The sequence below is a fragment of the Diaporthe citri genome, assembly GCF_014595645.1.
Source record: "Diaporthe citri strain NFHF-8-4 chromosome Unknown scaffold_2, whole genome shotgun sequence".
In the NCBI taxonomy this organism is placed as follows: Eukaryota; Fungi; Ascomycota; class Sordariomycetes; order Diaporthales; family Diaporthaceae; genus Diaporthe; species Diaporthe citri.
This window is the reverse complement of record NW_025064847.1, coordinates 1,686,394-1,698,644: the sequence shown is the minus strand read 5'-3', so window position 1 is coordinate 1,698,644 and position 12,251 is coordinate 1,686,394. Positions and strand designations below refer to the sequence as shown.

The 12,251-nt window shown below is 57.1% G+C and overlaps 2 protein-coding genes across 2 annotated transcripts; both read right to left on the bottom strand.

The window, feature by feature from the left end:
• Positions 1-550: 550 nt before the first annotated feature.
• Positions 551-857, bottom strand: INS49_006095 (uncharacterized protein; the record flags this gene model as incomplete). The annotated part of the gene is made up of 2 exons (XM_043166870.1): positions 551-759; positions 839-857. 2 exons carry the CDS (start codon positions 855-857, stop codon positions 551-553), a joined length of 228 nt encoding a protein of 75 aa, XP_043028014.1.
• A 7,561-nt stretch (positions 858-8,418) lies between these two features.
• Positions 8,419-11,735, bottom strand: INS49_006094 (uncharacterized protein; the record flags this gene model as incomplete). Its single annotated transcript, XM_043166869.1, has 4 exons — positions 8,419-9,618; positions 9,677-11,329; positions 11,408-11,509; positions 11,646-11,735. The coding sequence occupies 4 exons, from the start codon at positions 11,733-11,735 to the stop codon at positions 8,419-8,421; spliced, it is 3,045 nt and encodes a 1,014-aa protein (XP_043028013.1).
• Positions 11,736-12,251: the final 516 nt, after the last annotated feature.

Here is a 12,251-nt window from a genome sequence, read left to right as displayed (position 1 = left end):
GGTGGATATGCCCTAATTCTGGGGCCAGCGATCAGCAAGGGCTTCGGAATCGCGCAGACGGAATTGGACTGTTGATCTACAGCGGTTGCCCGAGGTTCACCCGCGCTGCGCGCTGTGGGTGGGTATTTGTGGTTAGTCTGGTAAGGCTGCCGTCCGATCTACAGGCCATGCATTGGCGGCACGATCGCGAGGGCAACCGATGTTTTTAATTCGTCCCAGGGCATCCGATGCTGGCTGCCAACGTTGCTGCACACCTTTACGCATTCCTACAGTATGGTCGAGGCTGCATTGCCGCGTTCTCTCCCAAGACTGTTCTGGTTTTCATGTTCAGATTCTGTACGACATCTGACGTCGTGCGAGCTGGTGATACTGCAAGCTGCAACTAGATAAGAGACCGGTGCTGAGTCTGGGGGTGTTTGAGACATGACAGACATCTGTCTGGCTTGTCGTGTCTTCGATATTGACTAAGATCAATTGTCTCAACTCAGTTCAACGCCACATGGCAGCCGCCTAGCAACCGCAGTGTCTAACTTTGCATTAGGGCTTTCGATCAGTTCTGGATCGAAGGTTTCTCCTCATGTGGCTTCTGGAAGCCGGGGGAGGCGATATGACACCCTGACTGCAGCCCGTCAGTTCCAACAGCCGGCCCGTTGTTGTTGGTCAACTGGACGGGATCGACAAAGTCAGGCACAGCAAAGGTTTTGGGGAGACTTGCTCCTCTCCGGTGCTCGTCATACTCAGAGCCTTGGCCGGACAGGTCTTTCACGCACTGTCGGCTCCCGCAAGCCCCTGAGTCGAGAAGAGATGGCGAGGATATGTTGCGATCTCGAGGTCTTACACTTGGACCACGGTATCATTACGCAACAGCCACTCTTACGACGTTGCGCAAAGCCCACGACTCCACACTCGGTCAGACAGGCAGATACATAGCACTCATTACGCGCATTCGGCTCTCCAAGATTGTCACCTTCCCCTGGCGTGAATGTGGACCCATCCTCCCGTCAATCTCCAGCTCGGCGCAGAGACCGGGGGTGCCAAATCTGCGGATGTCAAAGCTTCCCGCCGGCAGCAGGGATTTACTCGCGACAATGTCTTCAAGTGGTAAAGAGCAACACGGCTAGCCTTGTCAGATCCAGCTCCGCTTCCACTTGCCCATTGGACCTGAGTCGCTACCGACGACGGGGATAGGCCTTGCAACCCCGAACGCTGTCAAGCACGCCAACTCGATGGCGGCGGCAAATCCCGCCACCCTAGAAACATCTCGCTGGAGGACAACTCGTGCCCGTACTTTGGGAATGTGCATAATAATACTGGGACTACAGTACCAGGCTGTGATCCTCAAGATGAAATTGCATTGTACGGCAAATGCTCATTTGTGAGCACTGGGGCTCTCACCGTCCTGTCAGCTCGCGGCACATGGGACGAACTCCTTCGCGGAGGTTTCAAGGCCACGGAATTTAATGCCTGCTCAAGTGCCCGAATACCACCTGGCCGCAACACACTGTCGGCCCCTATTCCACAACCTGTTTCTCAACCTTGCCGCCCTTGCTTTCCATGCCTACCGATTTTCCAAGCGAGCGGCACTCCGGCGGAGGCGGATGAATTGGGCAAGCTGCATATTCGGACTCTAAATTTCGACATTCCCTCTCGGAGGATACCCAAACCGCGTCGGTAGGCTTGGGGAGACACAGACGGAGGCAGCTTGGTAAGACCTCGCCAATCTCGCAGGCGGCAGGCGGCATTTGCAGCAGACCATAAACCAGTGGCTTGTAGGGACGACAGTCGTTGCCGGCGCCTCGCGCTGCGTACATTCGCGGCCGTAATCAGTGGGCATGGCCCGGGGCGACCAGCACGATCACTTGACCAGAATGACTGGTACCACAAGCGGACGCACGCACCTCGAGAATGACAAACGCGGATGGCGAGGTGACACGAGCACTTGGGGCCTGCCAATGACAGCTTGCACCGCCCTGTGGCACAAACCCCAACATCTGGTTCTCCCGACCACGATATATGTCGTATTCCGTGCCGGCATCCGTGGATCAGAATGCCAAATCTCAGCTCGCCGCGACCCTCTCTGTGTGACTCCCTGTACGACGGCCACAGCTCATTCTCACGTCGCAGCCCTTGCTGTGCCGTGCTACCGAACAATGAAAAGAGGTGATTCTACGGAGGGGCCAAGCGCACAATCTACTGGCAGCGCTTCACTCCTGAACGAAGTCAGCCTTCTTCTCGGTGACGGACTGCGTGCCTGCGCCGACATACGTGTCCGCCCGACCCAATTACGGCCGCGGCCACAGACAGCTACCGGCAGTACAGTGAGTCCGGTCTTCTGTGCACGTATGTCCACTCCGAAGTCCCGGCTGGGGCTTAGGGCAGCCCACCCAGAGTCCTGTGTTTAATCGATCCAAGCTCCCATTCGAGACATATTCGTCGGGTGCTTAAAGCAGCATGTATGTGTATTTGACCTGCAGCCTTGCACCCAGCTTCGGACATTCGAATAATGTAGCATTCGTATTGGATATTTCCGGCCAGGTGGACGTGATGCAGTGTCGGACTGGGTGTCAAGTTCACCCCGGAAGCACATTGTTGCTACACCCGAAAGTGCAGGTCATCGTCGATGTACCTTCCCAATCGCAGGACGTAGGGTGTTGACGAATCTGGATTCGACCCAATCAAGAGACTTCCCGCCGGAAGTGAGGCCTCGGACCCGACTTTGCACGGTTCCGCCGGGCAGTTATGCAGTTTTGGTCCTCCCCAAGTTCGAGGGGAGAGACTACATCTGTCGAACCGCGCAACACGGCTGTCAACCATTGTCCCACGCAAGCTCCTCCAAAAAGAATGTCGCGCCCCGTGTCGTCTGTGGATGCCTTTCGCCAGCTCCACGGCAGGGACAAGCCTGCAGGCCGGGGTTGTCAACTCGAAACTTTGGGTTCGTGCTAGGGTGCTGCCTTGAGACAACCCATATCAACTTTATGTATCATCTGGAATGGTGGAATCGTTATATCGATATTTAATCTCGCCCTACCAACTGACCGCGCCTCGATACGGCGACAGAATGGGACTAGACCTTGCTTGTGGGACCAACTATTCGGGATTTAGATCACAGCAACCCCTCCCGCCCCCTGGCCAGGCTAATGTGCAAACGCGGAGATTTGTACCCATACCCACACGAGCAGGAAACGCGTCATCACAGCAGCCACAGGCGGGCAGCGCTCCAGTCCGCGCTCCTGATCATCAGTCAGTCGGTACTGTGGGACAGCGCGTGCGTGCCCCTCGAACCCTGAGGCTGTTAGAGGTCCCGTGCGAACTGAGACCAGAGTCACATCACGAGCGGCGTCAACCGTACTTTATTGCCAAACCAAGACCCACGTTCCAGCGAAATGAAGCCACGTGTGTCGAGCCGGCATCTACTGAAGGTCCGAGAGTGCGGACGGGACAATGGCAGCGAGACATACACACAATGGGGTTGAGGCATGGCGAATAGAAGAGAACGGGGGTTGCTTGGCAATATTGTTGCCTTCAATATGGCCGCCGCCACTCGAGGTCATGTGATGGATGCATCGGCAGCGAGGTGCAGCCGCCGACAAGACGGCAGTGTCTTTACACAATCCGTGTGTTTTCCCCGATCAATTCGACTTGGCTCGGCTACAAACATGCATTGCGGCATATGACACATCATAATATATGACTGGCGTGACTGGGTATCAGACGATCGTGGATTAGTATTACCGGTCAATGACAGGTTTGACAGCTCCCAAAAGGGGCGCGGGCGAGGTTGATGATTCGCTGGAGTTGCAACCCCTGGTGCCCTCCAGAATGCTACCCAGCGCCTGCGGGACCCATGTGGGACTCGCGACTGAAGACACATTAAGTCTGCTCCGAGCGTGGAAGGCGGAGAGGACTCCAGCAAGCCCACGTCGAGTGGTGTCAAAACCCACACATCCCACCCAAACCCCCATGCCGGTCCTCAGGAAGGATCGCCACAACCAACCCAGCTCCACAAGCCGCAACGGTTGGGGAGCAGGGTCGACTTCCGACCGGCATGCTATGGAGCAGGCCAAGGAGGAGCAGCACTTCAGAGGCGCTTTCTCGTACACACAGACACACTCGGCATACTCTTTTTCGACCGCGATCTCGACCCGGTATATAGAAGGCGGTCCACAAAAGAAGTGCCTCATGCAGTTGCCGCCCTCGCAAGACGGAGTGGGCTCGGCGTCAATGGCCGTCGGGATAACTCTGTTGGGACACTCCTGATGCGATGTTAATCTCCGTCCAAATATTGCTATGTGGAAAGGCAAACCACCGTCCAACATCCTGTCCGGGGAGCATTACAGCTCTCGATATGCCCATCCGGGCCCGTTGCCTTGATATCGGCACGGCCTCTGGCGGGTTAAATTCTCCTACGCCCAGTCCCACTCACCGGCCCGGGATATTTCCAGTGTCGAGTCAGCGGCGTCTCCCGCTCCTTGACTGGTGTGGATACGAGGAGCTCGCTTGGACCATCATCCACGACTCTTGTGGGAGGACGAGGCAATATACCGCGCAGCGCAGCGACATTTGCTTGTGTGTATGAAACTCGGTCTCTCCTAGCAGGACAATCCAGGGCCAGAAAATGCCATGACGACGAGCCCACTGCGGCGCCAGCCGCGACAAGACGAGTCCGTGCCGGCTGTCATCGACGGCTTCGAAATGCTTCCGACTGGGATGGCACTGGCTTCCATCTAGCTAATGCAATCAGGGGCGGGGCGGCGAGCTGTCATCACCGGCCTGACAGGGGAGCGCCAGCGAATCGCAGTGTCGCGGGCTAACCCTTGGTGGATCGTCTGAAGGAGCGACACACTCCAGGGGCCTCGAGTAGGGCTCACCCTTGACTTGGGAGAACCATGATGGCGGGAACCCTTGCCTCGATGCTGAGAGGGGGGACCTGTCGACAGAGATCGACCCCGTCAAAAATCCCAGGCCCCGCCGGCCGTCGCGATTAGAGTGACAAGCTCCACGGCAAAGCGCAAGGACATCCCCAGTGTCTGGTACCAGAGATCAGGCCATGGAAATCTCCGTCTCCGTGCTCGCCCGCCATCCCACCGCATGGGAACGGATTAACAAACTTGGGTTTTGGGAGTGCCAGGGTTTATACGGGGCTTTGTCGACACGAGTCCGAGCTGCTGCTGCTGGTGTAGTAAAAGAAGGGGGGCCATTCACAAAGCTTGGACTCCATAATGAGGGAGTAGGGATGCCCGGATAACCCGCAAGACTGGGCCCGAGTTGTAGCAAGAATCCTGCTGCCTGTCGCATTTGAGCCCGGGTGACATTGGGCTGGTTTGCTTGCACCATCCGGGCGGGAGGTTGGCCAGGGATGAAGGCCATGAGGCACGAGGTGCGATGTTTCTTCAGATGCCCAGCCTTATTAGACGTCTTCGGCAGGGGCCTCTGGATCCTGCCGAGAAGCACATCCTGCAGGAAATTCACTCTGGCCAGTCGCGAAAAGCGGCCCCGCACGTCGCTGGCATTTTGGTGGCGGTAGGGCGACAAGAATTGATACGAACATCGTCGCCAGGGCGCACAGCCGGTCAGACGATTGACAGGCAGCTGACGGGGAGGAGGCGAGCGTGGCGCAGCCATCCCATCTCCTTTGACGTCTCAAACTTTGGGCGCAACAGCGAATCGCGCTTGCCACATCGACCAAAAAATCTCCGAGGACGCCATGCTTTTCGACCAAAGTCCTTTGCCAGACGAAATTTCCAAGAGGGCTGTGACGTGCATACACTGACAGGTTTCCGGTCTGGCATCGGACTCTTGACCAAACGCATGTGTGAGGGGGACGGAGTGGCGAGTCGTGGCAAACGACTGCTGTTTTTTCCTCTGCGGTGCCCTGTCCCGAGTTTCGAAACCTGCGTTCCCGGTGCCGGGCAAGCCACATCCTGTGACAGGACAAGAGGCGGCTCGAGAGGAAAGGAGAAACGGGCCAAAACAACCCGGGGCCACACCACCCTACACACGCCCTATCGCAACTGGCCGTGAGCTGAGGCTCCGTGGCTTGGAAGGGAAACAAAAGTTCTGAGCCTAATAAGCAGACTACCCTTTGCCCACGGTACCTGCCGACCCGGGCTAGGAGGGGTGTTCCTCTTTCACGGTCGGCCCTGGTTTTGAACCTGAGGGTCGGGCGTGGTTACGGCGAGGGCGGACCGACGCTTCTGTTTCATGCCCGCCCAGACGACCGTCCCCAGATTCGTGTTTAGGGAGGATATGTCATCTTCCCAAAGTGGGTGAAGCTGCGAATCCGCATACCCAGAAACACACACATACACACACACACACACACACACACACTCGCCCACACACACTCACACTATGCATATGTTGGCCCAGTCACACGCATACACGCAGGAATTTGATCCCATCTCGCCCATTCTCGTCTCTTGTCTGCGCGGGACAGTTTGCCCCTGGACCCATGTGCGGTGCCTGGGCCACACATGCGATCAGCTGAGTCCTCCGAAAAGCGCATGTGCGTTTACTGTAAACCTGCGACCTTGACTGAACCTTAATCTACACAGACACCCCCCTCCCCCTTCTCCCCAGAGATCCGGGCGCACCACAGACGGTGTTCGCGGCAGCGGTGGCGGCGCCACCCCAAACGCAGCCCTACGTATGTAGGCATGTACAGACCGCCGTCGGATGGGGGTTCGGATTTGCGTGCTATGTGGGCTCATGTATGTACGTGCGACTGTGTTTCTTGGGAACCAATCGCGCATCCCCCGGGAGGCCATGGGGGAGCTCTGCGATTGGGTGTGTGCCCGCCTCGTATGGTTTCTTGGGAGTGACATTTTTCTTCCTCCTTCTCGTGCTTCCTTTTTGCTTCGATCTCGGCCCCTTGTACACATAGTAGATCGCCGCCCAAGTGCCGCCGCTTGGGTGGAAGGTACCTAGGTGGGGGGTGGGGGGTGTGCTAGCTTCCTACCGGGCATCATCATCATCATCATCATCACAGGGCCCTCCTCCTCCTCCTGGCCTGGCGTAGCACAATGCAGGCTGTGAGGCTGGCTGGCTCGGCCTTCGCCCTCGTCTGCTGTGCGTGGGGAGGCTTGGTCGCACACCGCATCTAGGTTGCCGAACCCGTCGGCTTCAAGGGAGGAAGTTCTCCACGGCCAAAAGCAAAAAAATGTACGCGTAGGAAGAGAGAACCCTCTTTCTCTAGTGGGGTGGTTTCATGGCAGGCGCCTGCATGCGGGCTGACGGGGGCTATTACTAGCACGCGATGGATCAAGGTGGGCTTGACGGTGGGAGGGGGGTGTTATCTCGCTTCGAAGCATCGGTGGTGCATATTTTCTCTTGGAACGCGACGGATACCTACCGACACAGAGTTGGTTTTTCTTCTTCTTCTCGTTGCTGTTGTTGTGAGCATGGCCCGGGGTCTTAGCCTTGGACACCGGCAAGGTCTTCGGTGAGGAGACGGACCATGGGGGTCACAGATGAGCCAAGATTGGGGGATATCTGGGCCCGGACTGGCGAGGTGACACACCGGATGAAGTTCGGTTTCGGCGAGGCTGGGGAAGGTAATTTCTTGCCTCAGATCTGCCCACGCCCTCGATCGTCCTTCTCCACACGGCGGCAGTTCTTCCGGGCACGTTGGATGGTGATATTGATGACCGCTACACTTCCCATCGTGCGTGCACTATATGCAGGGCTATTGCTGGGGTGCCAACGAACCTAGACCGAACTGAAGTCGTGAGATTTAAGGGCCGGGCATGGGGGGGGGGGACTTGGCTTCCAACAGTAGCTTCTAAAAACTAGGTAGGTAGAAACAGATGTATGGATGGCAGGGTGAGTTGGTGAGTGGTGGTGTGTGGGTTACCATGCTAAACGGCTCGGTACTACTCTGCCTCTCCAACGCGGTGGCATCTCACCCTCCTTGCCTCCTGCCCGCCCGCTTCGCTGACCGGGTGTTCCCAGGCGAGCGAACGCGACGCCCCGTCACGCTTCCGCTAGGCACTCTAGCACGGCCGATGGCCCAGGGCGTTGATCTCAGCTGGAACTTTCTCTGGCCGGTCGGGGTCGCGGGCTTGGTTTTGTGCGACGGGAGGCGATCTGTGCCAATGGAGCCCATCTAACGGAAACATGGAAACACAGCTTGATCATACTATACGGAGCACTCGAGAAGGGTACGTTGAGGTCGCAAGAAGGGCAACTGCTTTGTCTTTTCAGCTGGCCCCTGCTGCAGACCTCCAGCACAGCTGCACGGCCGTGCTGCGGTGACACTAACAGGGGCACAAACAATTAAGATCGGTGGATGAAGATCTATGGAGGGTATATCACGGTCGGTGCCCGGTCTGCATATATACATTTGTTGGGTGGTGGCACGATCACCGAACGGAGACCGTCATAGCGGTCGATGATGCGGTCGGTGATGCGGCCCTTGCCTCATTTCCCACCGTTGCTTCGTAATCGCTTCCAGAGCCCCTGTCTCTGCTGCTGCTGCTGTGTTTCACGGCTGTTGTTCTTCTTGCCAGTGGCGCTCGACTGGCTGCTCGTATGGCTGATCATACTGCCGACGTCCGTCGCGGCCGCGGACCGGCCCCCTCCCGAGACATAGTAGGGCGATGGAGAGGCCTCTCTGGGGTCGATCTCGTCGAAGTCGTCGTAGTCCAGCGACGAGATCTCGCCCAGCTTGTCCGGAAGCCTCTCGTTGGGGAAGGAGTAGCCTGCCTGTGAGCCGCCATTGGCGTTCTCGCGCATCTTGTCGAGGCCCGTGGCGAGGTGGCCCACGAGAGGTCCCTTCATGCTGTTGAAATAATCATTATCATGGGTCGCGACCTCCTTGTCTTGCCTGGGCGGCGCGGGAGGCGCTCGCGAGGGTGGTGGGTTCTCCATGTTTTTGTAGAGGTCGGGAAATCGCGCCTTGAACTCTGCCTCGAGTTCTTTCTGGTGCTCGTCCACCACCATGGCCCGCTCGTCGGCCACGGCCGGCGTGAGATCCTGTCCTGCTGTAGGCTCCTCACGCTCCACCCGGCGTAACCACTCCTCATACCGCGCATGCTTCTGCCGGAGCGTTTCAACGGTCGGGGGTGTGGCACACCTGAGCCCATCCTCATATTTCTTGGCCGCTTTTGTCATCCTGTCGCCCGTGATATACTTGTCGTATGAGAGACAGAACTCGCGGAACGGGCCTTTCAGCAAGAAACACCTTCCGGACCAGCTCCCCTCGCTTCTGAACTTCTCGAGCAGCGCCAAAGCGACGGGGCATTCCCATGGCGCCTCAATGTTCCGATCATAGACGACCATACACCTCGTCCTGCTCCATCTGGAGAAGGCTCTGCGACTCTGCTCATCGGTAAAGGTGCGGCCTAGCATGTCCAGGCTGGCAGTCCTGAGGAACTTCAGCGGTACACGGAGGTTTATTGCACCGTGGATATGTGACTTCTGGAACTCTGATGGAGACCTGAGGTCAATGAAGAGGATTTGTGCCGGCGTGAAAATTCCAAGCAGATCGTTCAAATGCCCAGCGAGAATAGTCTGCGGCCCAGGCTGAGGAGGCTGGATATCGAGCCTGTTGTCCTCAGTCCTCAACTTTTCTAAATCGGTCCCTGCCCTCTCTCTTTGCCGTCGATGGTGGAACCAAACCTGAGCAATGTCAGTCCTGAGCAGCACAAGATTGGTCAAGATGCGCAAACAAACTCACCTTGACATCTGTTGCTTCGATACCGAGGTGGGAAGCATAGTATTCTGTCGTTCCGTCGCTTGGATGTGGGTCTTTCTGATAATAGTCTTCTAGCCGTTTGACGACATGGGCAGCTAGCGCTGGGCCCTCGGGGACGTCATTGTCATTCTCGAATATTGTTCTCTTGGAGTTCCGCGACTGGTTGAGCAGAGGCTTGCGTATGATTCCGCCCTCAAGTGCTGCCTCTCCCAGCCCCATGACGGCGGACAGAGGAGCGGTCCGGAAAGAGGCCATCGAGCGCGAAGCTTTGAGAGATGAGCTTTCTGAATTGCCCGAGGGCACTCGCGTGAGTGTTTGAGGAGGCATTTGTTCCGGGTACAGTGACATACTCGTCTGGGTCCGCCAGTTCCCTGACCTGTTCCCGCCCCTGTGGGGTCCCGCAACCTCGGTCAGGGAGGCATTCTGCTGCGCTGTCGGGCTAAGGGAACACGTTGGCATTGAAGGTGCAACGATGCTATCCCTGAATGTTGTCCCCGAGAAGACAGAAGCCCTGTCGCTCGAGTACAGATCAGCCAGGTTTTCAGCAGGGGTTTCAGGCTCCTGAGGCGCTTTGATGAGGTTGTTGGATCGAATGAAGGCCACGAAGGAGCAAGCCTGGTCCTCGGGAAGAAGGTCCCATATGGTAACTGGCATGGAGAGGAGGAGCAGGGTGGAGTGGCTCTTGAAGACTCCTTGGACCGTGACATGTTTGGCCAGGGCTGGGAAGCTGGCAAGCCACTGCTCCCAGGCATTCAGGTCCAGCCTCTGGTCGTCTTCAAGTGCCAGAGAGATCATCACGTGAGGCCTGTCTTCATTTGGTTCCGTGAAACAGCCATCCTCTACCGGATTTCGACCAAGGAGCCTGGCATCCAGGGAGCTGGACGGCTGAGGTGGCGAAGGTGGCGGTGGACTGTCGGGGGCTATCCTGCTCATCTCAATGCTTGGTGCCTTGTGGTCCGATGTCATCATGAAATGCACAGGAGTCGACCGAGCCTCGAACCGTTTGCCATTGATACGAATGGGTCGAGGATGTTTTAGGCGTGCCAAAACTTCGGCATGTAGCATGGCTGCTGAGAAGGTTTTCAGCCTCCACTCTCCCAGGACCTCTATGAGTGCATTTGTGAAGGAGTATCTCCCGGGATCTGGTGCGATGGCATCCCAACTCGAGGCTGATATTGTCTCGGTGATGCTCTTGCCATTAGGGAAAGTTGCTGAGGCTGCGCCGGCGCAGCAATCCAGTAATATCAAGACGTCCGATACGGAGCGCTCCAGCAGCGTCTGAATGGCAGACCATTGCAGTGATGGGGACCCGGAATGTCGAGTTGCGCACCACGTGCTCTGTCTCGACTCGTCGATCTTAGCATGGCCGCCATAGTAGACAACAAAGAGGGTATCGTCAGACTCGTGCTCTTTAATTAGAGCACCGATCTTCAACATTAGATCCAGGTGAGGGTTGTCGGACGGTATTGCGAAGATGTCGGTGTTGAAGCCATAGTCTCCACTGAAGCATGTTGCCAGGTCCTCAAGCTCCGGTAGCACAAACAGGTCGTCGGTTTTCCAGTGCAGGAGTAGCACCTGGACGTTCTTGTACCGCTGGGAGGGCCGGCCCTTGTTTGGAAAGGCTCTGCTGGCAGACTGTGTCCCCCGGGGAGGGCGATATCAGTTGACCTGGATCGATGCTGTGCGGTATGACAGCAGGAGGGAAGATCTCACCTCTTGAAGAGTCTGGGCAAATGTGTCCAAGTGTTTGACATGGTAGCTAACGCGGCTTGTGTCGTGTGTAGCTGAGGGGGCATCACCGATGCCCGAGCCATACTGTAGAGAAGGGAACGGTGAGTTGAGAACGGGAGTCTCTTCAGGACGCATCGTGGCATGAGGAGGGGGTACGGGATGGACAGAAGGCGAACGAAGCACGGCAACGGGCCGGAGACAGACACGCAGACAGACATACAGTGGAGTCGACACTGCTCGTGGAACTTCCGCCGTCCGGCCTCCTCGTCCTTATAGCAATGTACGGCTGGGGCTGCTGCAGGTTCGCCATGACCGCCGTAGTCGGGCCAGACTCCTTTTCTAATCTGGACCGGATCACCGAAGTAGGGACGGACATGCGCGCTGCAAAAGCAGCAAGGTATCAACGAATGCGGAGACTGGAAAGGTAGACCGGCAGGACGGGTAAATACACGACGACAAGAAATTACAAGACACACAAGACAAGACAAGACAAGACAAGGCAAGGCACGTTCTGCAAGCAGGGGGTATCAACGAGTAAGAGATGGACAAGAAAGGATATCTGAAGTGGTTGGTGAGGATTACGGAGAATTTCTGGGGGAGACGACGACGCTTTGGGCGATCAGTGAAATGTCTGGCACGGGATTTTCCATTTCCCAAGACATACAATGTGGTCAGACATGTCGTCGGGGGGGAAATGTTCTGGCGGCCAGAGGGTGCATTGATGCCAACCAGCGGAAGCTTGGGATGATGTGTCGTCGTTGAGGCAGCTGAAGGGCCGTCGTCGGTGATCCAATTCGGCTTAGCGGCCGAGGAAGATCGGCGCCTC